Below are 27122 nucleotides of genomic sequence, written 5' to 3' on the forward strand. Positions count from 1 at the left end.
TTTTGCCCTTCCATATGAAAACCGTCTTTCCTTACAGGATCTGTATCCCTCTATTCCCTTCCTATTCATGTATTCGTCCAAGTGCTTCTTGAATGCTGCTACTGTGTCTGTTACCATCAGCTCCGGCAACGTGTTCCAGGCACGCACCACCCTTCGTGTGAAAAACTTGCCTCACATCTCTCTTTTAAACTTACCCTCTCACACCTTGAACCTGTGTCCCCTAGTAATTCACCCCTCCACCCCCGGAAAAAACCTCAAACTCGCCACTTTTTCCATGCCATCCACAACCCTATAAACATCTATCAGGTCGCCCCTCAACCACCTGCGTTCCAGTGAAAACAAACGTAGCCTATCCAAAACTTTCTTCATTGCTAAATCCCCCCATACCAGATAACATCCTGAAAAGCCTTTTCTGTACCCTCTCCAAAGCCTCCACATCCTTCTGATTGTATGGTGACCAGAACTGTACATAATATTCCAAATGTGGCCTAACTAAAGTTCTATAAAGTTGCAGCAAAACTTGTCTATCTTTATGCTCAATGCTCCTTCCATTGAAGGCAATATTGCCATAGACCTTCTTTACTACCTTATCCACCTGCGCTGCTAACTTCAGTGATCACACACCCAGATCCCTCTGCATATCAGAATTCCTTAGGGCTCTGCCATTCACTGCATAATTTCCACTTGTAGTTGACCTTCCAAAATGTATCACCTCATATTTGTCTGGATTAAACAACACCTACCATCTTTCTGCCCATGTCTCCAACTGATCTTTATCCTGCTGTGTTCTTTGACAATCTCCACTCATTTTTGTATCATCTGTAGACTTACTAAGTGCACCAGCTACATTTCCGCCAAATCAATCACATAGATCAGGAACAGCAGAGGTCCCAGCACCGATCCCTGTGGAACACCACTAGTCACAGCCTGACATTCCAAAAAGAAAATGTCAAAACATAAAGTAATAAATCTCAATTTATCTTATATTGTCACTGTAAGACATGCTCTGATATTAATACTTAATACTGTCCAAAACCAACATTAAGCAATACAAAGGATAATCATAAACAAAATCTTGGGAAGAATGCCATTATGGTTCAAGTGAACTCCTCCAAAATATTGAAGGCTGTTTTTTTTTTTGTCAGTCATCTTTTACGATTGGGAGTCTCCAGATTGGTTCTCTATCAGAGAATCCATAGCAAAGAACTGGGCGACTTTTGTGGTCAGGAGGGGGAATCTCTTTATGAGCAGAATTGATCCAATGTGGATGGAAATCCATTGGATTTTGCTTTTCTATCACAGTTATTTCAATGATTATAGTCATTGAGGTCAACATCACAGAAAAATCCCATTAGCTCACAAAGACTACACTGGTCAAAGACAACCAGCTATCTATTCTAAACCATTTTCTAGCAGTTAGATGATTAGATTGCTTAGATTACTTAGAGAGTGGAAGCGCATAGTCTTGGCATCACAAGTATACATTTAAATATTTAGATGTTGTGAAGGTCCCTGCCTCTATCTTGTCTTTACAGGCAGAATTCCAGATTCCCATCACCCTCTGGGTGAAAATAAACTTTGTCATGTCTCCTCTAAACCTCCTGCCCTTGCCTTAAATCTATTCCGCTGGGGATTGATCCCTCCACTAAGTGGAAACGTTCCTCCTGTCTACCCCATATACATCCCAATTACATCTCCACTCAATCTCCTTTGCTCCAAGGAGAACAACACCAGTCTATCCAATCTCTCCTCATGACTAAAAATCTCCACCCAGATAATATTCTGGTTAATCTTCTCTGCACCCTCTCCAGATCAGTCACATACCTCCTATAATGTGGATTCCAGAACTGCACACAATGCTTGAGCTCTTACAGGAAAAAGGCTTTGAAAAAATAATAATCTTTCTCTCCTTTCTTTCTTCATTATGAATTGCAATATTGAAAGATATTATAATCTCAAAGAAGTATGGACACTTCCTAGATGCCTTTTGGCTCAGTGGGTGCCGTTTAAACCTAAACCACAGTCTGCAGAGGATTTACATCTCCACTGCCTCAGTAAACGGTTAGTCATCTCAAAGTTCTATGCCTTTCGGTTAAATCCATAAACTCCAACACACATCCCACATCCGTCTCCACCATGCAACGTCTCGCTATCCCTGGAAAGGAAGTGTAACTTGTCAGTCAGCACACCGAAAGAAAAGAATTTTCCAAGCGAACTTATTTTCCTGGTCATTCAAAATCACTTCGCCTCCAACACAAACTCCCAATGAGTGCAGTCTGTTAAAGAGTTGGAGAAGTAAATGGCACTACATTTCATTCGTGGCTGCTCTCCACGATGGAACACCAAAATGGCAGGAAACCAACCAGAACATCTTTGTTAATATTTCATTCAAAACTGTCACACTTCAGTTACACTTCCAAGTTAGTCAGTTCCATTTAAAACTATTTTCTGTGCCACGCAATTGTTAAGATTTTTTTTCATTTCCCCTTTAATTTGAATTTATCGTACCATGACTGGATCTGAGATCAAGCCTTCGGCCTATTTAAGACACAAGAGTGTTTTGGGAAAGAGCAAGAAATAAATCATTATTTTTCCATTTATTCCTGGTTAGTTAACAGCACTGCCAAGTCGAGCAGTTTTCTGTATTCATTCACAGGATGAGGGCACAGCTGGCTAGGACAACATTCATTGCCCATCCCTAACTGCCCTCAGAGCAATTAAGAGTCACCACATTGCTATGGGGCTGGAGTCACATGTAGGCCAGACCAGGTAAAAATAGCAGTTTCCTTCCCAAAAGGACATTAGTGAACTAGATGGGTTTTTCCTGACAATAAGATAAAGGGTTCTGGGGGGCATTGGAAGGGTTGCTGTGGGAACTAGAGTAAGGGGAAGGGTGCCTCATGCTCAGCTATGAAACTGGATTGAGGTTCCAGCGAACTTAGCTAAATTTTTTAACCTGTCCATCTTAACATCTGATCACCTCTGTCTCCATCGCAGGCCTGCCACTGGAACAGCCAACCCCAACTCCAGCCCATTCCCACCACGATGCCATAAAATTTTGCAGGAGTGCAAGTACTTTAGACGGGTCAGTTTTTGTTCAAAGTGTGCTGGATGGCTTCCAGACACAGTCTGTAGACAGGCCAACAAGGGGCGAAGCCACATTGGATTCGGTACTGGGTAATGAACCTGGCCAAGTGTTAGATTTGGAGGTAGGATAAAGCACTTTGGTGATAGTGATCACAATTCGGTTATGTTTACTTTTGTGATGGAAAGGGATATGTATATAATGCAGGGCAAGAGTTATTGCTGGGGGAAGGCAATTATGATGCGATTAGGCAGGATTTAGGATGCATAGGATGGGGAAGGAAACTGCAAGGGATGGGCACAATTGAAATGTGGAGCTTATTCAAGGAACAGCTACTGAGTGCCCTTGATAAGTATGTACCAGTCAGCAGGGAAGAAGTGGTCGAGCAAGGGAGCCTTGGTTTACTAAAGAAGTTGAATCTCTTGTCAAGAGGAGGAAGAATGCTTATGTTAGGATGAGATGGGAAGGCTCAGTTAGGGTGCTTGAGAGTTACAAGTTAACCGGGAAAGACCTAAAGAGAGAGCTAAGAACAGCCAGGTGGGGACATGAGAAGTCATTGGCAGGTAGGATCAAGAAAAACCCTAAAGCTTTCTATCGGTATATCATGAATAAAAGAATGACCAGAGAAAGATTAGAGCTAATCAAGGATGGTAGTGGAAAGTTGTGCGTGGAGTATGAGGAGATAGGGGAAGCACTAAATGAATATTTTTCATCAGTATTAACACTGGAAAAATATAATGTTGTCGAGGAGAATACTGAGATACAGTCTATTAGACAAGATGGGATTGAGGTTCGCAAGGAGGAGATGTTAGCAATTCTGGAAAGTGTGAAAATAGATAAGTTCCCTGGGCCGGATGGGATTTATTCTAGGATTCCCTAGGAAGCCAGGGAGGAGATTGCAGAACCTTTGGCTTTGATCTTTATGTCATCATTGTCTACAGGAATAGTGCCAGAAGATTGGAGGATAGCAAATGTTGTCCCCTTATTCAAGAAGGGAAGTAGAGTCAATCATGTTAATTATAGACCAGTGAGCCTTACTTCGGTTGTGGGTAAAGTGTTGGCAAAGGTTATAAGAGATAAGATTTATAATCATCTAGAGAGGAATAAGTTGATTAGGGATAGTCAACACTGTTTCGTGAAGGATAGGTCATGCCTCACAAACTTAATTGAGTTCTTTGAGATGGTGACCAAACAGGTGGATGAGGGTAAAGTGGTTGATGTGGTGTATATGGATTTCAGTAAGGCACTTGATAAGATTCCCCACGGTAGGCTCTTGCACAAAATATAGAGGGATGGGATTGAGAATGATTTAGCAGTTTGGATCAGATATTAGTTGAAAGAAGACAGACGGTGGTGGTTGATTGGATATGTTCATCCTGGAGTTCAACTACAATTGGCGTACCACAAGGATCTGTTTTGGGACCACAGCTGTTCATCATTTTTATAAATGACCTGGATGAGGGCATAGAAGGATGGGTTAGTAAATTTGCAGATGACACTAACGTCAGTGGAGTTGTAGATAATGCTGAAGGATGTAGCAGGTTACAGAGGAACATAGATAAGCTGCAGAGCTGGGCTGTGAGGTGGCAAATGGAGTTTAAATCGGAAAAGTCTGAGGTGATTCACTTTGGAAGGAATAACAGGAATATAGAATATTGGGCTAATGGTAAGGTTCTTGGTAGTGTAGATGAGCAGAGAGATCTCGGTGTCCATGTACATAGATCCCTGAAAGTTGCCACCCAGGTTGATAGGGTTGTTAAGAAAGCACACAAGTGTGTTAGCTTTTATTGGTAGAGGGATTGAGTTTCAGAGCCATGAGGTCATGCTGCAGCTGTACAAAACTCTGGTGCAGGCACACTTGGAGTATTGCATACAGTTCTGGTCACTGCATTGTAGGAAGGATGTGGAAGCTTTGGAGAGGGTTCAGAGCAGATTTACTAGAATGTTGCCTGGTATGGAGGAAAGGTCTTACAAGGAAAGGCTTCGGGACTTGAAGCTTTTGTTAGAGAGAAGAAGGTTGAGAGGTGACTTAATTGAGACATATAAGATAATCAGAGGGTTAGATAGGGTGGGCAGTGAGAGCATTTTTCCTCGGATGGTGATGCCTAGCACGAGGGGACATGGCTTTGAATTGAGGGGTGAGATATAGGACAGATATCAGAGGTTCAGAGAGCAGAAGGGGTATGGGGCGCACTGCCAGCAACAGTAGTAGTCTTGACAACTTTAAGGGCACTTAAATGGTCATTGGATAGACAAATGGAGGGTAATAGAATAGTGTAGGTTAGATAGGTTTCAGATTGGTTTCCCAGGTCAGCGCAACATTGAGGGCCGAAGGACCTGTATTGCGCTGTAATGTTCTATGTTCAGGTAGGGTGTGGGATCACAATGTCAGGAAATAACCTAACTCGTGACTTCCGACTTAAAGATGAAGATTTGACCAGTGTTCGCAATTAGTTTGATTGAACCTCAGTTGGAGGTATTCAAAAGTTTAAATATCTTTGATAAAGTAAATATAAATAAATAGTTTCCAATAACAGAAGCACCAATAACCAAAGTAGAGAGATTTATAGTAATTGACAAAAGACCCAAAGAGAATCAAAATCATGACGGTGTGGGTGGCACAGTGGCACAGTGGTTAGCACTGCTGCCTCACAGAGCCAGAGACCCGGGTTCAATTCCCGCCTCAGGTGACTGACTGTGTGGAGTTTGCACATTCTCCCAGTGTCTGCGTGGGTTTCCTCCGGGTGCTCCGGTTTCCTCCCACAGTCCAAAGATGTGCAGGCCAGGTGAATTGGCCATAGTGCAGGCCAGGTGAATTGCCCATAGTGTTGGGTAAAGGTAGGGGTATGGGTGGGTTGTGCTTCGGCGGGGCGGTGTGGACTTGTTGGGCCGAAGGGCCTGTTTCCACACTGTAAGTAATCTAATCTAAAAGATGGAAGGAAAAGAATTTTTTTTATATACAGTCAGGTACGAACAGACTCAATGATAACTTTCAAAAGGACATTGGCAAAGAGTGTTATAAGGAATGAATAGGGGAAGTAGTATTTGTTGAATAGCATTCAAATATTTGGACAATGACATGAGTAGGCCTCATTCTGTACTGTATCACCCCATGTGTATATCCTATGATTTTAAATATGAGCAAATCAGACAGACAGTATAGATTTGTGATGATGCCTTATTAATCTGGTTGAATATTTTAAGTTGGTTCTGGTGTGGTGGTGAAAATGTTGCTGATATGGACTTTCTAAAGGAATTTGATAAGATCCTCGACAGGATTATTTGTAAACATGAAAGCACACTTCTAGCAGCTCGCCATCATCCACAAAGAGATAGAAGGTGTCAATGGCAGTGCTGTCAAGCAGCACTTACTTATTAATAGTCTGGTCAACAATGCTCAGTTTGTGCCATTCAGCTAGAGCTCACATTATAGCTTTGGTCCAAATATGGACAAAAGAGCTAAATTCCACAGGTGAGGTCCGAATTATTGGCCCTGGAATCAAGGTGCATTTGATCAAGGGATGCATCAAGGAACAGGAGTAGGCCATTCAGCCCCTTAAGCCTGTTCCACCAGTCAGTGAGATTATAGCTGGTCAGTGGCCTGACTCCATATACATGCCTTTGGCCCAAATCCCTGAATACCTTTGCTGAACAAACATTTCTCTTTCATATTAAAAAACAACATTGAATTAGCATCAACCTGTGGAGAGAGTTCCAAACCTCTACCACTTGTTGTGTGCAAAAGTATTCACTAGCATCTCTCCTGAACAGTTGGGCCCTATGATTTAGGCTATGTCTCTAGGCCTTGGTAATTTGGAGTCCAATAATCTTCATGAAAGATCTTCATTATGATTTATTAGCACAGCAGTGGGGAATTTTCACCGATGGTTGCTCAATGTTCAGCATCTGTTAAGTCTTCTCAGATGCTGAAGCAGTCCATCTCCAAATGCAGAAAGACCTGGACAACATTTAGTTTGGACTGAGAAGTGGAAACAACTGCAGCACACAAGTGCCAGGCAAAGACCATCTCCAACAAGAGGCAGAAATCTAACAATTTCTCTAAAACAACACTGTCATTGCTAAAGCCACCTCCACGAATATCAGAGGGCTCACCACTGGTGAGAAACTGAACTGAAAAAAACCATTTAAATATTGTGCCCACAAGACCTGATCAGTGGCTGGGTATCCTGTAGCAAGCAACTCACCTCCTGACTCCGCATTGCCTGTCCATTATCCACAAGGCCTGAATGCGTTCGGCTCCAACAACATATGAGAAGCTCAACAGCATCCAAGATAAAGCATTCTGCTTGATTGCATCCTATCCACCATTTTCAACATTCATTTTCTTCATTACTAATGCACAATGGCAGCAGTGTGTACCATCTACAAGAAGTGCTGTTACAATACACCAAGGCTCCTTAGGAAGCATCTTCCAAACCCCTGACCTTTACCACCTAAAGGGACAAGAGGAGCAGATACGTGGGGATTCACCTTCAGCTGAATTATAGATTTTGTATGTCGAAGTGGTGTCACTGGCATATTGTAGGGTCAGGACCCGCAACTGATCTGCACCTCACATTCCGGATCCTGGATTGGAAATCAAGCTTCACAACAGTTAACTTCTTAACACTGACATTTATATGCAGTTACTAATCTATGAATGTCCTTCACTGCACCAATCATTTACACCAATGTGACACAGAGCCATCCATATACTGCACAGCCTCAGACCAAAGCAGCAAATCATAAACGTTTCATAATTTACCACACTTGCCATTATAAAATAATGTACTGAGTAGAACAACACAGAAAATCCACTTGCATTCTTTTCAAACTGCAGACAACTTGCAGAGCACTAAACACTAATGAAGTGTGGTATCCATTATAAAACAAAGCATGCAAACAATTTACTGGATAACATCTCATCCACATTCATCCATAAATCATCCCTTGCTCATTGTGTGTGTCATTAATTCCACTTTATAACAAGGAATTGGTAGAAATCACGCAAGTAGAAATGGCCATTTGAACAAAATGTATTTGATCTATTTAATTAAAGTAATAGTGGTAACATTAAAAACTTCATGAGGCTTTGCAGAGTATTTCAATTACACAACTAAGATATGCTATAAAAATATTTTTCTTTTTCAATTTATTTTGTTGAAGCTGTTGACATTTGGTTGAACAGACTTGCTCAGGCAAGGGGGAGGTAATGGCCTGGTGGTATTATTACGAGACTATTAATCCAGACTCTCAGCTCATGTTCTGGGGTCTTGGAGTTTGAATCCCACCAAAGCAGTTGGAATTCAAAATTGATAAACAAACATCTTAAATTAAGAATCTACTGATAAACCAATGTCTATTGTCAGAAAAGCCCATCTGTTCCACTAATGTCCTTCAGGGAAGGAAATCTGCCATCCTCACCTGGTCTGGTCTCCATGTGACTCTGGACCCACAGTAATATGGTTCATTCTGAATTGTCCTCTGAAATGGCCTAGCAAACCTCTCGGTTGTATCAATTTCTTATGAAGTTTCAACAAAGAAGTGAAACCAGACAGATCTCCAGGCATCGACTCAGGCACTGGAAACAACAGCAGAAACAGCCCTCTCACTCCTGCAAAGTCCGCTTCATTAACATCTGGGGGCTAGTGACAAAACTGGGAGAGCTGTCTCACAGGACTCATCAAACAACAACCTGACATAGTCATACTCACGGAATCATATCTTACAGACAATTTCCTAGCCACCACCATCATCATCCCTGGATGCGTCCTATCCCACTGGCAAGACAGACCCAGAAGAGGTGGCGACACAGTGGCATACAGTCAGGAGGGAGTTGCCCTGGGAGTCCTCAACATTGACGCTGGATCCCATAATGTCTTGTGGCTTCAGGCTAAACAGGGGCAAGGAAACCTCCTACTGGTTACCACGGACTGTCCTCCCTTGACTGATGAATCAGTCTACGTTGAACAACACTTGGAATAAACACTGAGGGTGAAAAGTGCAAAATGTACACTGGGTGGGGGATTTTAATGCCCACCATCAAGAGTATCTTGGCAGGAGCACTACCAATTGAGCTGGTCAGGTGCTAAAAGATGTAGCTTCTAGACTGGGTCTGCAGTAGGTGGTGAGGGAACTAACAAGAGGGAAAAACATACTTGACCTCATCCTTCTCAATCTGCTGGCTTCAGATGTATCTGTCCGTGACAAGTAACAGTTAGAGTGACCACCACAAAGTCCTTGTAGAGGCAAAGTCCCACCTTCACATTGAGAATAACCTCCATTGTGTTGTGTGGCACTATCACTGTGCTAAATGGAACAGACTTTGAATAAACCTACCAACTCAAGACTGGGTATCCATGAAGCACTGTGAGCCATCAACAGCAGCAGAATTGCATTCCAGCACAATCTGGAGGTTCATGACTAAGCATATCCCCAACTCAAACAATACCATCAAGCCAGACGATCAACCCTGGTTCAATGGAGTGTGCAGGGGGGCATGGCAGGAGCAGCACAAGGCATGTCAAGAACTGAGGTGCTAACCTGGTGAAGCCTACTTCAAACAAGACTACTTGCATGGTAAACAGCAACTGATAGAGTTAAGCGATCCCACAAACAACGGATCAGATCTAAGCTCTGCAGTCCTACCACATCCAGTAACAAATGGTGGTGGACAATTAAACAACTTACTGAAGGAGGCGGCACCACAAATATCCCCATTCTCAATGTTGGAAGAACTCAACACATCAGAGCGAAAGATAAGGCTGAAGCATTTGCAGTAATCTTCAGCCAAAAGCGTCTAGTGTATGATCCAACTTTGCCTCCTCCAGTGGTCCTCAGCATCACAATCAATTCGATTCACTCCACACGATATCAAGAAACAGTTGGAGGCGCTGAATACTGCCAAAGCTATGGACACTGATAACATTCTGGCAATAGTACTGAAGATTTGTTTTTCAGGATATGTTGCTCCCCTAGCCAAGATCATCCAATCCAATACTCGACCCGATAGCATGAAAAATTGCCCAGCCATGTGCTGTACATAAAAAGGAAGACAAATCCAACCCGACCAATTACTGTCTGATCATCTACTCTCGATCATCAATAAAGTGATGGAAGGTGTCATCAACAGTCTATCAAGCAGCACCTGCTCAGCAATAACCTGCTCAGTGACGCCCAGTTTTGGTTCTACCAGGTCCAGCTCCTGACTTCATTACAGCCTTGGTTCAAACACGGATAACAGCCGAATTCCTGAGGTGAGGTGAGAGCGGCAGCTCTTGACATCAAGGCAGCATTAAACTAAGTGTGGCATCAAGGATCCTGAGCACAACAGGAATCAATGGGTATCAGGGGGCTGACTCTCCACTGATTAGAGTCATACCCCAATGTATTCTACACTTGCTTTAAGCAGAGGCTCAGTAAAATGATGTCACTTATCCTAACAGTTTTGGATGCACCTGTAGCCTTGGTCACAGCTGGAGACTGATTAGATCAACCTTTTTGAAGGTGAAGCCATCAGAAACGATGGGCCTAGATAAAGTCCCTGGCTGTGCACTCAGATCCTGGATGGACCAGCTGGGGTGAAGAGTCACTGACATCTTTAACCTCTCCTTACTATGATCTGAAGTCCTCACCTGCTTCAAGAAGACCACCATTATCCCATGTGCCAAAGAAGATTCATGACTACTGCCCGGTGGTGCTGAAATCTATAACTATGAAATGCTTTGACAGGTTAGTCAGGGCTCATATCATCACCAGCCTCCCAGATTACGTTGATTCCTCGCAATTCACCTACCGGTGCAACAGGTCCACAGCAAACACTATTGCTGGAACATCTGGACAACAAGGGTTCCTCATCAGGTTCCTACGTATTAACTAAAGCTCCGCCTTCAACACCATAAATCCAAACACACATGTCCAAACTCCAGGACTTAGGTCTCCGTTCCCTAGTCTGTGACTGGATTCTCAAGTTCCTGTCTAACAGATCGTAGTCAGTAAGAATAGGTGACAATACCTTGTCCATGATATTCCACAATATCAGTGCCCTCCAAAAGTGCGTACTCAGCCCCCCACTATACTCCTTATACGTGTGGCCAAATTCCGCACCAGCTCCATTTAAAGGTTTGCTGATGACACCACCATTGTAGGTTGGATTTCAAACAACAGTGAAACAGAGTATAGGGAGAGATAGAGTGCGTGACGTCATGGTAGAAACACAGCAACCTCTCCGGCAATGTCACCACAATGAAGAAGCTGGTTACTGACTTCAGGAAGCAGAGTGGAGGGCACGCTCCTGTCTGCATCAATGATATTGAGGTGGAGATGGTTGAGAGCATCAAGTCCCTGGGCATGAACGACCTGTATTGGTCCTCCCACATTGACACTAAGGTCAAGAAAGCACAGCAACGCCTTTACTTCTTCAGGAGGCTAAGGAAATTGGGCATGTCCATAAAGGCTCTTACTAATGTTTATAAATACACTATAGAAGGATTCTATCTGGATGCTCCACAGTGTGCTACAGCAACCTCTCTTCCCAAGGCAGCAAAAATACTACAGGGAGTAGTGAACACAGCCCACTACATCACACAAGCCAGTCTCCCATCTACTGACACCATCCAAAGCTCCTGCAGCCTTGGGAATGCAACCAACATCTCACCCCAGGGGTATACTCTCTTCTACCCTCTTCTGTTGGGCAACAGGTACACAAGTTTACATACAAACACAAAAAGATTCAAGAACAGTTTCTTCCCTGCTGTTATCAGACTTTTGAATGGACCTCTTTAACATTAATGTTGATTCTCTCTCTGCACCTTCTCGACAACTGTAACATTGTGTCCTACACTCTGTTCTGTCACTCTGGTGCACTTGTGTGGTACAATCTGCTTGTAAAACACATAAAACAACTACCCTAGCACACATGACAGTAATAAATCAAATCAAATCATACCTGGCACACAGGAAGATGGTTGTGGTTGTTAGACCGCAGTCATCTCAGCTTCAGGACGTTTCTGCAGGAGTTCCTCAGGATAGTGTCCTGGGCAAAGTTAATCACCAGCCACATCATCAATGACCTTCCCTCCATTATCAGGTCAGAGGTAGGGATGTTCCACAATGATTGCACAGTGTTAAATACCACTTGCAACTCTTCAGATACTGATGCAGGACATGTTCAAATGCAACAAAATCAAGCTTGGGCTGACAAGTGACAGGTAACACTCACACCACACAAACGTCAAACAATGCCTGTACACAATAAGAGACAATCTAACCACCGCCCCTTTTCATTCAACAGTGTTACCATCACTGAGTCCCCCACGTCAACATCCTGGGAATTACCATTGACTAGAAACTCAACTGGATTTGCCACACAAACACAGTGGTTACAACAGCAAGTACAGGCTAGGAATACTGTGGTCAAGTGACACACCTCCTGACTCCCCAAAGACTGCCCATCGTCTACAAGGCAGAAGTCAATAGTGTGATGGAATACTCCCCACTTGCCTGGATGGGTACAGCTCCAACATCACTCAAGAAGCTCAGGAACAAGCAGTCTATTTGATTGGTACCATATCCAAAAGCATCCACTCCCTCCACCACCCATGCTCAGTCACAGTAGTGTGTATATCCATAAGATACACTGCAGGAATTCAAAGATCCTCAGCTACCATCTTCCAAATTGACAACCACTTCCATCTAGAAGAACAAGGGCAGCAGATACATGGGAACACCACCACCTTCAAGGTCCCCTCCAAGCCACCCATCATCCTGACTTGAAAACATATGGCTGTTCCTTCACCGTCGCTGGGTCAAAATCCTGAAAATCCTCCCCGAAGAGCATTGTGGGTCAACCTACAGCACACGGACTGGAGCGGTTCACAAAGGTAGCTCACTGCCACCTTCTCAAGGGCAATTAGGGACAGGCAATAACGAGCCAGCAATATTGAGAACATACCAGTGAATTATTAACAAAAGAAAAGCATGTCTCTGTTGACCACCCAAGTAACCATTCAACACTTTGAACATCAGTGAACTGTTCTACTGTGATGGACCTTACAGAGAAGCCAAATCATTTTTTCAACAAGTGGAACACCTTCCTACATCACGACGGTGACAACACTTCAAAAGTATTTAATTGACTACAAATTGCTTTGCGACAGCTCAAGGTTATGAAAGATGCAAAATAAACATGTCATTCTTTTCCCAACAGGAAGCATTGAACAACAATTGCAAGTTTAAACTCTGAGCTGAATATTCTCTTCTTGGCCAAAGGACAATTATGTTTCAAAAGCATTCCGGTGGCTGCAAAACACTTCAGGCATTCCAAAGTTCAGGATGTCAATGTATAAAATGCAAGTCTTTACATACAATCTACTTCAGCACAGACTAAGTAGGGATTCTGTATGCTTTAAATCCTCACTTATCAACACTTCAATGTTCTAAAAAATAAGTTGTTTCCTGATGGTGGAAATATTGAACAAAGTATTTTGCACCTGGTGTCCTCACTGAGTCCCTGCACATATACACACACAACATACAAGAAAAAACACAAAGGAAAAAGTATGTATTAAAAACCACAGGGGATTTAGAATCTCCTCAGTCCAGGGGACTGACTCCGAGCTGGCCACAGCCAGTGTACTGTGCATAAGGAAATAAGGGGTGAGTTAGTGAAAACAAAAAAACAAGCTCTGCAGAAGGACCACTGGACCCAAAACCTTAACTCTGCTTTCTCTCGACAAATGCTGCCAGAGCTGTTGAGTTTCTCCAGCAATTTCTGCATTGTTTCTGGCTTTTCAGTTGCTTTTATTTGAGACCTCTATGCTTCGTGTACATTTGAATTGTGCAGGAGATTTGTTGAATTGAATTGTTCAGCTACCACAGAATATACTAAGTGGGAGCAAATATAGACCATTTGGTTCCACTTGCATGCTCACCGCTCAATAAGATCATGAGCGAATTGTTTGTGTTTTGAATGACACATTCCTATCTATTCCCTTTAATCTTTAATTCCTTTGCTTAATCAGAAGCTATCTACTTCTGCTTTAAAAATATTTAATGAAACTGCCTCTACCACCTTTTAAGGTAGAGAGTTCCAATTGCACAGAGCCTCAGAGTGAAAGAAACTCCATCACCAGTTCAAAGGGCAACCCTTTAAAAAGAGGCCCCTTGTTCTCAATTCATCCACAAAGGAACCATCCTTACAACATCCACCTCCTCATCAGGACTATTCAGGATCTATATATTTTGATCAAATCACTCCTCACTCTTGTAAAATCCACAGGAAAAATAAAGGCCAACCTGCCCAATCCATCCATGTAACACAACCCACTCAATACAGAAAACTTCACTTTCAAAACACATAACTTCTTCCTTAAGTCAGAATATCAAAACTGCACACATTATCCAAGATGTGGGTCCAACTGTAGAACTGAAATACAATATTCTATTCTTTATGCTCAATATTATCTTGTAATAAGCAAACAATCCTCTTGATGACCTCCATGTCAACGTTTTGTAGTTCAGGCACAAGAACATCCAAATCCACCCTGCACTTCAGAATTCCACTCCTTCTTCACTTCACTAATATTCTGTATTTGCATTCTATGTCCCGAAGTGAACAACTTCACATTTTTTCACATTGTACTCCATCTACCAGATCTTTCCCACTCACTCAACCTATCTGTCTCTGTCTGCAATCCCTTGTGTCGTCTTCACAATATACTTTCCTAGCTTTGATTTGGAGATGCTGGTTTTGAACTGGGGTGTACAAAGTTAAAAACCACACGACACCAGGTTATAGTCCAATAGGCTTATTTGGAAGCACTAACTTTTGGAGCACCACAATCACCTGATGAAGGAGCAGTACTCTAAAAGCTAGTGCTTCCATAAACCTGAAGAAGGGCTAATGCCCGAAACGTCGATTCTCCTGTTCCCTAGATGCTGCCTGACCTGCTGCGCTTTTCCAGCAACACATTTCCATCTCTGATCTCCAGCATCTGCAGACCTCACTTTCTCCTTCCATAAACCTGTTGGACTATAACCTGGTGTTGTGTGATTTTTAACTTTGTATTTTCCTACTGATCTTGGTGTTATCTGTGAATTTAGTTACCGTGTCTTCCCTCACCTTATCTGACAAATTGTAAAAAGTTGAGACCCCTGCACAAACCCATTTAGACATATTCTGTTTTCGGCCAGCCAGCCAATCTTCTGTCCATGCTAACATGTTAACCGCAGACCATGAGCTTTCATTTTCAACAATAACCTTATCAAACACCCCTGGAAATCCACGCACAGTATATACACAGGTTACTGCCTATCCACTGCACACATGACTCTTTCAAAGAGCTCCAATAAATTGGTTAAACATGATTTCCCTTCGAGTTATAGAGTCTCAGAGGTCCACAGCACAGAAAAATGCCCCTCAGCCCATCATGTCTGCACCAGGTAAAACACCAACCTAACTATTCTCATCCCATTTTCCACCACTTGGCCAAGAGCTTTGCAGCCTTGGCATCACAAGTATACTTCTAAATACTTCTTAAACATTATGGGGGTTCCTGCCACTACCATCCAGATTCCCAACACCTTCCAAGTGAAATAAACGTTCCTCACCTCTCCTCTAAACTCCCTGCCCCAGACCTTAAATCTACACCCCTGATCACTTATCACTCCACCAAGGGGAAATGCTTCTTTCTGTGTAATCTATCTATGCCTCTCATAAATCTGTACACCCCAACCATGCGCAGCCGCCACCCCTGCCCACCCCCATCCTTCATCTTTCCTGATCCACAACAAACAATCCCAGAATGTCCAACTTCTCTATAATTCAAACTCTCCAGCCCAGGTAAGTCTCCTCTGTACCATTTGCCCACACTGACTCTTCACTGTTACCTTGCTTTTTTTCTATGTGTGCACCTACATTCTCTTTAATGATCAATGGTAATACCTTCCCACTGACTGATATCAAAACAACTGGCCCATGTTTTCCTTATTTCTGCCTCACTCCTTTCTTGAAGAGTGGGGTTATTGTTGTGATTTTCTAATTTAATGGAACCCCGCCTGAATCAAGAGAATTTGGAATAATAATTACCAATACATCTACTACCACATTAGCCACCTCCTTGGATGAAGTCCATCTGGACCAGGGGACTTGTCAGCTCACAATTTGATTAGTACTGCTTTCTTGTGATTTCTTTGGAATTTTGCCAAGTTCCCCTCTCTCTTCCCTCTCCTGGTTTACAACTATAGCTGGAGTACTTTCCGTATCTACTATAGTGAAGACAGAAGCAAAATATTTCTTCATTTCAATTGTCACTTCCTTATTATCCATTGTCTATTCACTCGCTAGAGGACCAAGGCTCACTTTATTTACTCCATCTTTCTTTAATTTACATGCCTTGCTAGCTTCCTTTCAACTTTTATTTTTTTCCTGATTAACCATTTCATCATTCTGTAGTGTCTCAATCTGTAGTGTATGTGCAAAACGTATATGTATCAGTAGTATATACGCAGAGTGTAGCTGTATCTGTAGTGCACATGCAATGGGCATAACATTCTGCTCACTCCCCACATGTAAAACACTGATATTATGACATCAGCAAGAAACACCAAGATATCCAAACTCCAATGTTGGCACCAGGAGTTCACATCATGTCATGACAATCATTTCTTTTTCCAATTCTCAACCCTTGTTCTGTTCAGTTACCTCTAAGGCAATCATGCTTCTGTCAGAAGATCATGTTTACTAGGCACAGGAGACTGGAGGCATGGATGACCAATATAAAATGAACCATCCCAAGTGTCAGTTACAACTAATCTGAGTTTACTTAACATTAGCTCAATAAAGTCCACGTGCCAGGAGCTGGCAGGAAAACAACTATATAAAAGCAATCAGAATGGTAAGTATTTAATAATTGGATGTATGGACTCATTTGAAAAGACAAGTGTCTGTTATCATTGTAGAATAGCATAGAGAGTAGATGAATTTCGCAACAAAGGAGATGAATTAACAGCAGAAATCATCGTGAATGATTATGATGTGGTAAGCATCACAGAGCCGTGGTTACATGGGGTTCAGGACTGGCAGTAAAACATCTGGGAGTGCTGACAGGTTGACTTGCAGATGGAGCCCGTGATTAAGAAAGCGAATATAATGTTGTCATTTATCTCAAGTGGTTTGGAATATAAAAGCAGCGATGTGCTACTGAGACTTTATAAAGCTCTGGTTAGGCCCCATTTGGAGTACTGTGTCCAGTTTTGGGCCCCACATCTCAGGAAGAACACACTGGCACTGGAGCGTGTCCAGCGGAGATTCACACAGACAATCCCTGGAATGCTAGGCCTAATATACAATGAACGGCTGAGGAACCTGGGATTGTATTTATTGGAGTTTAGAAGGTTGAGGGGAGATCTAATAGAAACTTACAAGATAATGCATGGCTTAGAAAGGATGGACACTGGGAATTTATTTCCGTTAGGCAGGGAAACTAGGACCCATGGGCACAGCATTAGAATTAAAGGGAGTCAATTTAGAACGGAAATGAGGAGACATTTCTTCAGCCAGAGAGTGGTGGGCATGTGGAATTCATTGCCATGGAACATAGTGGAGGCCGGGACGTTAAATGTCTTCAAGGCAGAGATTGATAAAATCTTGATCCCTCAAGGAATTAAGGGATACAGGGAGAGTGAGGGCAAGTGGCGTTGAAATGCCCATCCACCATGAATGAACGGCGGAGTGGACTCGATGGGCCAAATGGCCTTACTTCCACTCCTATGTCTCATGCTCTTATAATCCCTACAGTATGAAAGCAGGCCATTCAGCCCTTCGAGCCTACAATGACCATCCAAACAATATTCTACTCAGATCCACCCTCCTACAATATCCCTGTAACCCTGCCTTTCCCATGATTAATCCCTCTAGCCTACACATCCCTGGACACTATAGGCAATGTAGCATGGCCAATCCACCTAACCTGCTTATGTTTGGGCTGTAGGCAGAAACCGGAGCACCCAGAGGAAACCCACGCAGACACGGGGCGACTGTGCAAACTCCGCACAGTCACCCGAGGGTGGAATCAAACCCAGGTTCTTGGTGTTGTGATGCAACAGTGCTAACCACTGAGCCACCATGAAATAAACAATGTGTGCCTCTTCATGTCAGTTGATAACATTGTGATAAATGCATAATGATGAAAAATTACCATTTCCTTTCAAAAAAACTATTCATGTTCAATATTAGAGTGTCTAATTCTGCATTTTTCACACCACAGTTCAATTTACCATTGCTAATGACTGATCAGTAGACAATTAGTTGCAAACCCACGACATATCAGCTAGGAGGCTATTCTAATGAATATTAATGATTCTAAGAGGTTAATCTAGCATGATGGATGACTGAAACAGCAATTAATTTAGACAATACACAATCAAGAATTGTTGTAGTGTGCCACACTACACTTGAAGAAAAAATAATAATTTCACGCTTTCACTTGTGCATCAGTATTAAATGGAATTGAGGACCAAAGGTTAAAATGTCTGGTTAGACCAGAGTCCAGTGAAAAACTTTTCTGGTCAGAGATTTAGTTCTAATTCACACACCACAAACTCCAACACTGCTTGCTATCTCCCTGCAATTACACAATTGGTTCTGACTCAATTATATATTACATTCCCATCACTTGTTCCTCGATTCGATTACCTCTCAGGCATCCCTGCCAAATCCTACTAATAATAACATTGAGGGTGACAGCAGCAAACTATCAATCATAGGTTCTGAGAGTTAGCTGAAAGGACTACTGTCCTCTATTATATGAAGGCTAAATTATTCACTGCATTAGCTCAGACATGCAGCAATTATTGTTCATTCGGAACTGGTCTGAAGTCCAGGTTTATTAATATTAATTGTCACCTAATTGGGCTTTTATATGGATTATTGACAAGTTTAGCAGTATCAGTCCTTCTTGTCAGTTGCCCCATACCCACAATGCCTCGTGTTCCTGCCCATTACTGAGGAAATAAAAGGGGCCCCCTTGTGGAACAATGGCCATGTCACTACCCCTGGATCAAGAGACCTGCTCCAGAGGTGTGTAATAAAATCTCTGAGCAGGTTGATTAGGAAAAATAGATTGAGGAACTAAATAGGACCACACAGAATCAAGGAAAGCCTAGCACTTTTCCAGGATCATTGGACTCAAAATGTTGATTTTATTTTTCTCCACAGTTACAGCCAGTGCTGCAGAGTTTGTGTCATGATTGTCAACAAGGTCAGCTAGCTGGATGTCATAGAACTTGAGTTCTCTGATTGGGGCTGTTAATCTGGGTCCAATCAGGGAGTCCTGACTGACAGCTAAGAGGAGCGTCAGACATTCTGACATCCTGAGAGCTGGCTGTAAAGGGGCAGTACTAGAGTCAGAGATCTACAGCAGAAAAACATGTCCTTTGACCCAACTTGTCCATGCCACCCAGTTTTCACAATTAAACTAGTCCCATTTGCCTGTGTTTGGTCCCTATCCCTCCATACCTATCCCATCCATGTACCTATCTAAATGTTTCTTAAATGGCAAAATTGTACTTGCTTCTACCACTACCTCCGGCAGCTTGTTCCAGTCACTCACCACCCTCTGTGTGAAAAAGATCCCCCCCGACCTTTCTGTATCTCTCCCCTCTCACCTTCAACCTATGCCCTCTGGTTTTAGACTCCCCTACCACAAGGAAAAGTTGGCGCTCTCTACTTTATCTATGCCTCTCACGATTTTACACCCCTCTACAGTCTAAAGTCAAGGACAGCTCGTGATTAAATGAAGGGTGACTTGCCGATGGGATACCGATCTCTGTGGAGTTATTTCAGGTTCTCCAGCACTTTCTGTTTTAGTTTCTGTAACTGTAATGCTCCTGGAATACATCATCTACTATTATGCAATTCTGACTCTCCCTGCTATGCTAACCGTCATTTCCCATGTAAAAAAAGTGAATTTATACACTGACAAAATGGAAACTCTTGAATGAGTTAACAGATTGTTACAGTTCGCATTGAGCCCTTCCTGATGAAGGACTTCTGCCCAAAACGTCGATTTTCCTGCTCCTCGGATGCTGCCTGACCTGCTGTGCTTTTTCAGCACCACTCTAACCTAGACTTTGCAGAAATTCTGCTGACTTGAGTTCCCTCAGATTTGTTGCTGGTGAATTTCTTCTGACTGTCTCAGAGTTTACAGAAATATTTAATCATTTGCAGAATTGATTGCTGAATGTAGAAAAAGCTTTGGTTACAACTTCAAGAGTTCTCGTTCGACAATGTGTTCCCAGCCATGTGTTACTGCACCCCTGAGAGACAGATAGAGTATAGAGGAAAAGAAGATGCATATAGACAGAGGAAGAGGAGGTAGACTTTCAGCAGGGTAATTTACACACCCAAGAATCTTGTGGGAGTAATTTTTTTATCCATTTCCTAAGTCAGAAGCAAATAAATCCACTTTACAAAGGCAACGTTCACAGAAATCCGAAAAGGTGCCTTAGTCAGTGGCTATGAAGATGACAACTTCCCTGAATGTCTTTGCATTGGGATCCTTCCACGATTGAACAAATCGTATCTTCCAGCTCGTGGTCCATAGTGGAACCATATTTGTCTTCTGTCTGATGAGAGAGTAGGAGGCATGGAGGAGGAATGGAATGAAGAGGAAAAAGATAAGGATCAAACTGGAACTGAAGGGGTTGGTTTATGAGGAGACACTGAGCAGACTTGGATTCTACTCATTGGAATTCAGAAGAATGAGGGGGGAGTCTTATAGAAATACATATAGTTATGAAGAAAATAGATAAGGTAGAAGTAGAGAGGGTGTTTCCATTGGCAGGTGAAATGAGGACAAGAGGGCATAGCCTCAAGATTAGAGTGGGCAGACTGAAGACTGAATTCAAAAACAACTTCTCCACCCAGAGGATTGTAAATCTCTGAAATTCTTTGTCCAGTAAAGTAGTTAGCATAGATCAAGAATACATCAAGAACATTTCTGAACTGACAGCCAGACTACTACGACCACTAGGACTCTCAACAGCACACAAACCAACAGCCACTCTCAGACAACAACTCACCAGGACAAAGGACCCGATACACAGCATGAGCAAAACCAATGTAGTGTACAAAATCCCATGCAAGGACTGCACAAAACACTACATAGGACAAACAGGAAGACAGCTAACGATCCGTATCCATGAACACCAATTAGCCACAAAATGACATGACCAGCTATCCTTAGTAGCCACACACGCAGATGACAAGCAACATGAGTTCGACTGGGACAACACTACTATTATAGGACAAGCCAAACAGAGAACAGCCAGGGAATTCCTAGAGGCATGGCACTCATCCACAGATTCTATCAACAAACACATCGACCTGGACCCAATATACTGGCCACGGCAGCGGACAGCTGGAACTGACAACTGGAAGCGGCAGAGACAAACCACTATAAATGCCGGAGGAAACATCACAGAAGCACTTCACAGGAGGCTCCCAAGCACTGAGGATGTCACCTAGACAGGGGACAAAATGTCTGCAGCACAAATTCCCTGCTCGGCGAACAGAACCACAACAACGAGCACCCGAGCTACAAATCTTCTCACAAACTTTGAAGGACTTATATCCTTAATTGTAAGGTCCTAGGGAGTGTTGCTGAACAAAGAGACTTGGAATGCAGGTTCATAGCTCCTTGAAAGTGGAGTCGCAGTTAGATAGGATAATGAAGAAGCATTTTGGTATGCTTCCCTTTATTGGTCAGAGTATTGAGTACAGGAGTTGGGAGGTCATGTTGCAGCTGTACAGGACATTGGTTAGGCCACTTTTGGAATATTGCATGCAATCCTGGTCTCCTTCCTATCGGAAAGATGTTGTGAAACTTGAAAGGGTTCAGAACAGATTTACAAGGATGTTGCCAGAGTTGGAGGATTTGAGCTTTAGGGAGAGACTGAATAGGCTGGGCTGTTTTCCCTGGAGCATTGGAGGCTGAGGGGTGACTTTTAAGAGTCTTATACTCATGAGGGGCATGGATAGAACAAATAGACAAAGTTTTTTTCTTTGGCGGGGGTTGTCCAGAACTAGAGTGAGAGGGGAAAGATATAAAAGGGACCTAAGGGGCAACATTTTCACGCAGAGGGGGGTATGTGTATGGATGAGCTACCAGAGGAAGTGGTGGAGGCTAGTACAATTAAAAGGCATCTGGATGGGTACATGAATAGGAAGGGTTTGGAGGGATATGGGCTGGGTGCTGGCAGGTGGGACTAGATCGGATTGGACCAAAGGGTCTGTTTCTGTGCTGTACATCTCTATGACTCTAAATGTGGAGGTTGGCTAGGGAGCACTTGCTGATAGGGTTGGACAGGTTTGTTCCACTGAGGCAAAGACGGGATGGTAGGGTGAAAGGACCTCCAGTGACAAAGGATGTGGAACATTTCGTCAAGAGAAAGAAGGATGCTTACTTAAGGTTGAGGAAGCAACCAAATAGGGCTCTAGAGCGCTACAAGGTAGCCAGGAAGGTACTAAAAAATGGACTTAGGAGAGCTAGAAGAGGGCATGAAAAAGCTTTAGTGGTTAGGATTAAGGGAAACCCTGAGGCACTGTACACTTAAGTGAGGAACAACTGGATGGCCAGACTGAGGCTAGGGCAGACTAGGGATAGTGGAGGGAACTTGCGCCTGGACTCAGACGAAGTAGTGGAGGTCCTTAATGAATACTTTGCTTCAGTATTCACTACTGAGAGGAACCTTGACATTTCTGAGGATAGCATGAAACAGACTGATATGCTCAAACAGGTTGATGTTAAGAAGAAGGATGTGCTGAAAAGTTTGAAAATCCTAAGGATTGATAAACCCCCTGAGCCAAACGGAATATACCGTAGGTAAATACAGGAAGTGAGGGAAGAGAAAGGGAAGAGGGATAATCCTGGGAATTACAAACTAGTCAGTCTCACGTCTGTGGTGGGTAAAGTACTGGAGAGGATTATGAGAGTCAGAATGATTACTTAGAACTCCATAGTTTGATTAGAGACAGTCAGCATGGCTTTGTAAGGGGCTTGTTACAAAACACATTGACGAAGGTAGAGCAATGGATGTGGTGTACATGGATTTTAACAAGGTGTTTGATAAGGTTCCCCATGGTAGGCTCATTCAGAAAGTAAGCAGGCATGGGATACAGGGAAATCTGGCTGTCTGGATACAGAATTGGCTGGCCCATAGAAGACAGAGGGTGATGGTAGATGGAAGAGTGGGTTAGTAAGTCTGCTAATGACACAAAGGTTGGTGGAATGGTAGATAGTGTAGAAGGCTGTTGTAGGTTGCAACGGGACATTGACAGGATGCAGAACTGGGCTAATAAGTGGCAGATGGAATTCAACCTGGAAAGGTGTGAAGTGATTCACTTTGGAAGGTTGAATTTGAATGCAGAATACAGGGTTAAAGGCAGAATTCTTGGCAGTGTGGAGAGACAGAGGGATCTTGGGGTTCATGTCCACAGATCCCTCAAAATTACCAAGCAAGTTGATAGGATTGTCAAGAAGACATATGGTGTGTTGGCTTTCAATAGCGGGGGATTGAGGTTAAGAACCATGAGGTTATGCTGCAGCTCGATAGTGCCCTGGTTAGATCACACTTTGAATATTGTGTTCAGTTCTGGTCACCTCATTATCAGAAAAATGTAGAAGCTTTAGAGAAGGTGCAGAGGAGATTTACCAGGATGCTGTCTGGACTAGAGGGCATGGCTTATGAAGAAAGGTTGAGGGAGCTAGGGCTTTTCTCATTGGAACGAAGAAGGATGAGAGGTGGCTTGGTAGAGGTGTACAAGAAGAGGAGAGGTATAGATAGAGTGGATAGCCAATTCCAAGTAGACCTCACCACCAAGAACATCTTCCCCTCCCCACCCCCTCTGCTTTATGAAAGTGCCATTCCCTTCAACAGTCCTTGGTTTGCACCACTCATCCCACCGTTCCTCTCCCCCCCCCCAAATCCACAGGTACCTTCCCCTGCAACTGGAAAAGATGCAAAACCTCCCCCTCCCTTCCACTGTTCCCTGCAACCAACCAGATTCATTCCTTCCATTGACCAACCATGTCATACCATCTACCTGTCTTCACCTATCCCCACCTCACCACCCTCTCCCCACTACCCCCTTTATCTGCAGCTCCCCCCAACACCCACCCCTGGTCCTGAAGAAGGGTTACACCTGAAACGTCGACTTCTCCACCTCCTGATGCTGCCTGGCTCACTATGTTCTTCCACCCTCCTGCCTTGGCTTCCAGCATTGGCAGGTTTTTTTTGTCTTTTTTAATAAGTTTAAGCAGCTCTGTAAACCTATTCCCTTAATCAGCACAGACTATCAAAAAGATGGTAAGAAAACTTATAGGAAAATAGTACAAAGTTAAAAATCACACAACACCAGCTTATAGTCGAATAGGTTTAATTGGAAGCACACTAGCTTTCGGAGAGATGCTTCTTCATCAGGGGATAGTGCAGGGCTCAATCGTAAATTTTTGCTATAAATTCTGTGTTACGATTGAGCCCTCCAATATCACCTGATGAAGAAGCGTTGCTCCGAAAGCTAGTATGCTTCCAATTAAACCTATTCGACTATAACCTGGTGTTCTGTGATTTTTAACTTTGTACACCCCAGTCCAACACCAGCATCTCTGAATCAGGAAAATAGTAAGTATTGAGCATACACACAAGGCCATCAGCACTTTGAAGGGAGAAATAGTTACTATTTGCAGCAAGAATTGGGTAACTCACCCTATGTGAATGCTGATAAACACACCATTTTAAACAGCATGAAGAAGATTGTCATCATTTAGCCTTTCATTGGAAGTAACTCAATCGATAACCATCACAAAACATGAATGCAAAACTGATCACAATTTAGTGAAGTGGAATAAGTTGTTCTTAATTTTGACTTTTGGCTTTAAACGTACACGAGTGAACACGAGTAGAATGAATGAGTGAAAGATTAATTTATGCATAACGCCTTAGGTATCTATTGGGTCTTACATCAGTTCTCGTTTAAAAAGTGGCTTAATTATTAAAACGCTCATCCTTGAAACACAGCATATTTGCAGATCATGTCATGACAAATTACTCATCATCTATTTTATTAAGGTTGAAAAGAACTGTATTACTTTCTTTTGCAGGTGTTGATTGGAAATGATGATGACATTTGGTGGATCCCCAACAGCTGTGGCCGCTCCACCAATGTTCGTGAAGACAATTTCTGCAATCAGCACGTGCCTAGGGTCCAGATTGAGCACCTCACATAACCTACAGGAGACAAAACAGCATCAGGAAGCTGGAACCCAAATTTAGGAACCTTTGAAAGCATTGGCTCAGACCCAATCAATACCCACATGTCTACACCGGCCTGAAAAACAATAGGAAAACAATCATTGCCATGAGATTTCAGAATTGCAAAGTCTGGGCTCCTGGTAGAGGTAGAGATGAGATGGATAATTGATGATTTGTTCAAGGACTAGGAATGTTTTTGTGGTAAAATGTCACTTCCTCACTTGGGAATAATTCCCTAAGCATCAGCCATCCAATTCAAACATTTGATACTCTTTATGTGTGGGACAACTAGCCTCCACCAAGCAAAGCCTGTTGGGTTTGCTTCTGACCTATTTGAGGTGACCCTCATATTCAGGTGTGCTGTGCCTGCTCGAGGCCCCTGGCATGGGGGGGGGGGGGGGGGGCAGCCCAGAGGAAATTGTTTTGCTATAGGAAGATAGTGCTTGAGTGATTCAACATCCTGCCCTTCTCAAGAAGGCATCTGGTCCCTGCTCAAACCAATGTTCCCTGCATATGTACAAACCATCTTTATATCTACTGACTCCACCTATACTTCTTGTTGCCTCAGCAAAACACTAACATAATCAAAGACCCCTCCCACCCCGATATAATCTCTTCCAACCTCTTCCATTGGGCAGAATTCTGAAAGCTTAACCATGTGCATCAACAGATTCAAGAACAGCTTCTTCCCTGCTGTTTAGATTTCTGAATGAACCTCTCAAATTTTAAACTCAACATTGATCTCATTCCTTGTGTACCTTCCCTGCAGCTGCAACATTGCCCTGTTCTGTGACCCTAATTCACTTTGTATGGTAAGATCTGCCTGCACGACATGCAAAACAAAACTTCTCACTGTATCCAGGAACATGTGACAATAATAATAAATCAAATCAAATCAATGTACCTGGTATGGCAGAGGTCACTGGTGGCGTGAACCGAGATTAATTTTCCCCAGGGAGCCAAAACTGCAGTTGGTACCTTGACTCAGTGAGGTCAACATGGACTGAGAATTAAAACCATTCCCTTCCACCTCATATGATTTAGTGCTAATACAGTTTTCACACCTCCCAACAAAGTAACCAGAAAAAGATATTCAATATTTTAAATGTAATGGAAAAACAAACTAATTTGTTGCCAACATGAGGAAAACATGGGAGTTCCTGACTCTTCCAACACTCCAGAAGCTGAGGTGACAGGTGGGAAGGTGCTGTTTGATTGGACTGGAAGGTGCAAGACAGAGGATGGACTGCAACCCTCTGGCGTGGAGGCCAAATCGGACCTTAAAATAGCCACTGAGGATGCTCATCCTAACAGAAACCAACAGGAAATTTGTCGTGTGGGACAACTGACCTATTAGAGTTGACCCTCATATTCAGGTGTGCTGTGCCTGCTCGAGGCCCCTGGCATTGGGGGGGGGTGGGGGGGGGGGGGGGGGGGCGGGCAGCCCAGAGGAAATTGTTTTGCTATCCTTCCACCATCAGTTCCACATTATCAACCCTTGGTGAACGTAATACTGGCAGAGGCCAGCCCTCCCAGTGGCACTGCAGAGCTGCCAGCCTCTGATTGGCCAACAAGATTCATGGGAAGGATGGACTCAACAGGTAGACCTAAGCTGTCGAGGGAAGTGCCTGACTGTCATAAAATACCAACAGGGCTCACAAGAAAGAACGAGGCAGAGACACCATAGGTTTTCCAGGTGATCGAGAAGCTCCCCATTACCAAACAT

The 27122-nt window shown here is 43.2% G+C and overlaps 1 protein-coding gene across 4 annotated transcripts in view; it reads right to left on the reverse strand.

Moving 5' to 3' along the window:
* Window positions 1-27122, reverse strand: part of oca2 (oculocutaneous albinism II) — a 546847-nt gene that overhangs the window by 224643 nt on the left and 295082 nt on the right. For all 4 annotated transcript variants that reach the window (XM_043692289.2, XM_087987811.1, XM_043692287.2 and 1 more), the window contains one exon: window positions 25234-25372. In XM_043692289.2, coding sequence (XP_043548224.1) covers window positions 25234-25372 — 139 coding nt within the window. The remainder of the gene's footprint in view (window positions 1-25233; window positions 25373-27122) is intronic.

This window comes from Chiloscyllium plagiosum, unplaced genomic scaffold (assembly GCF_037043375.1).
Source record: "Chiloscyllium plagiosum isolate Xiang-an unplaced genomic scaffold, Cpla_swu_hap1 HiC_scaffold_6, whole genome shotgun sequence".
NCBI classification, from domain to species: Eukaryota; Metazoa; Chordata; class Chondrichthyes; order Orectolobiformes; family Hemiscylliidae; genus Chiloscyllium; species Chiloscyllium plagiosum.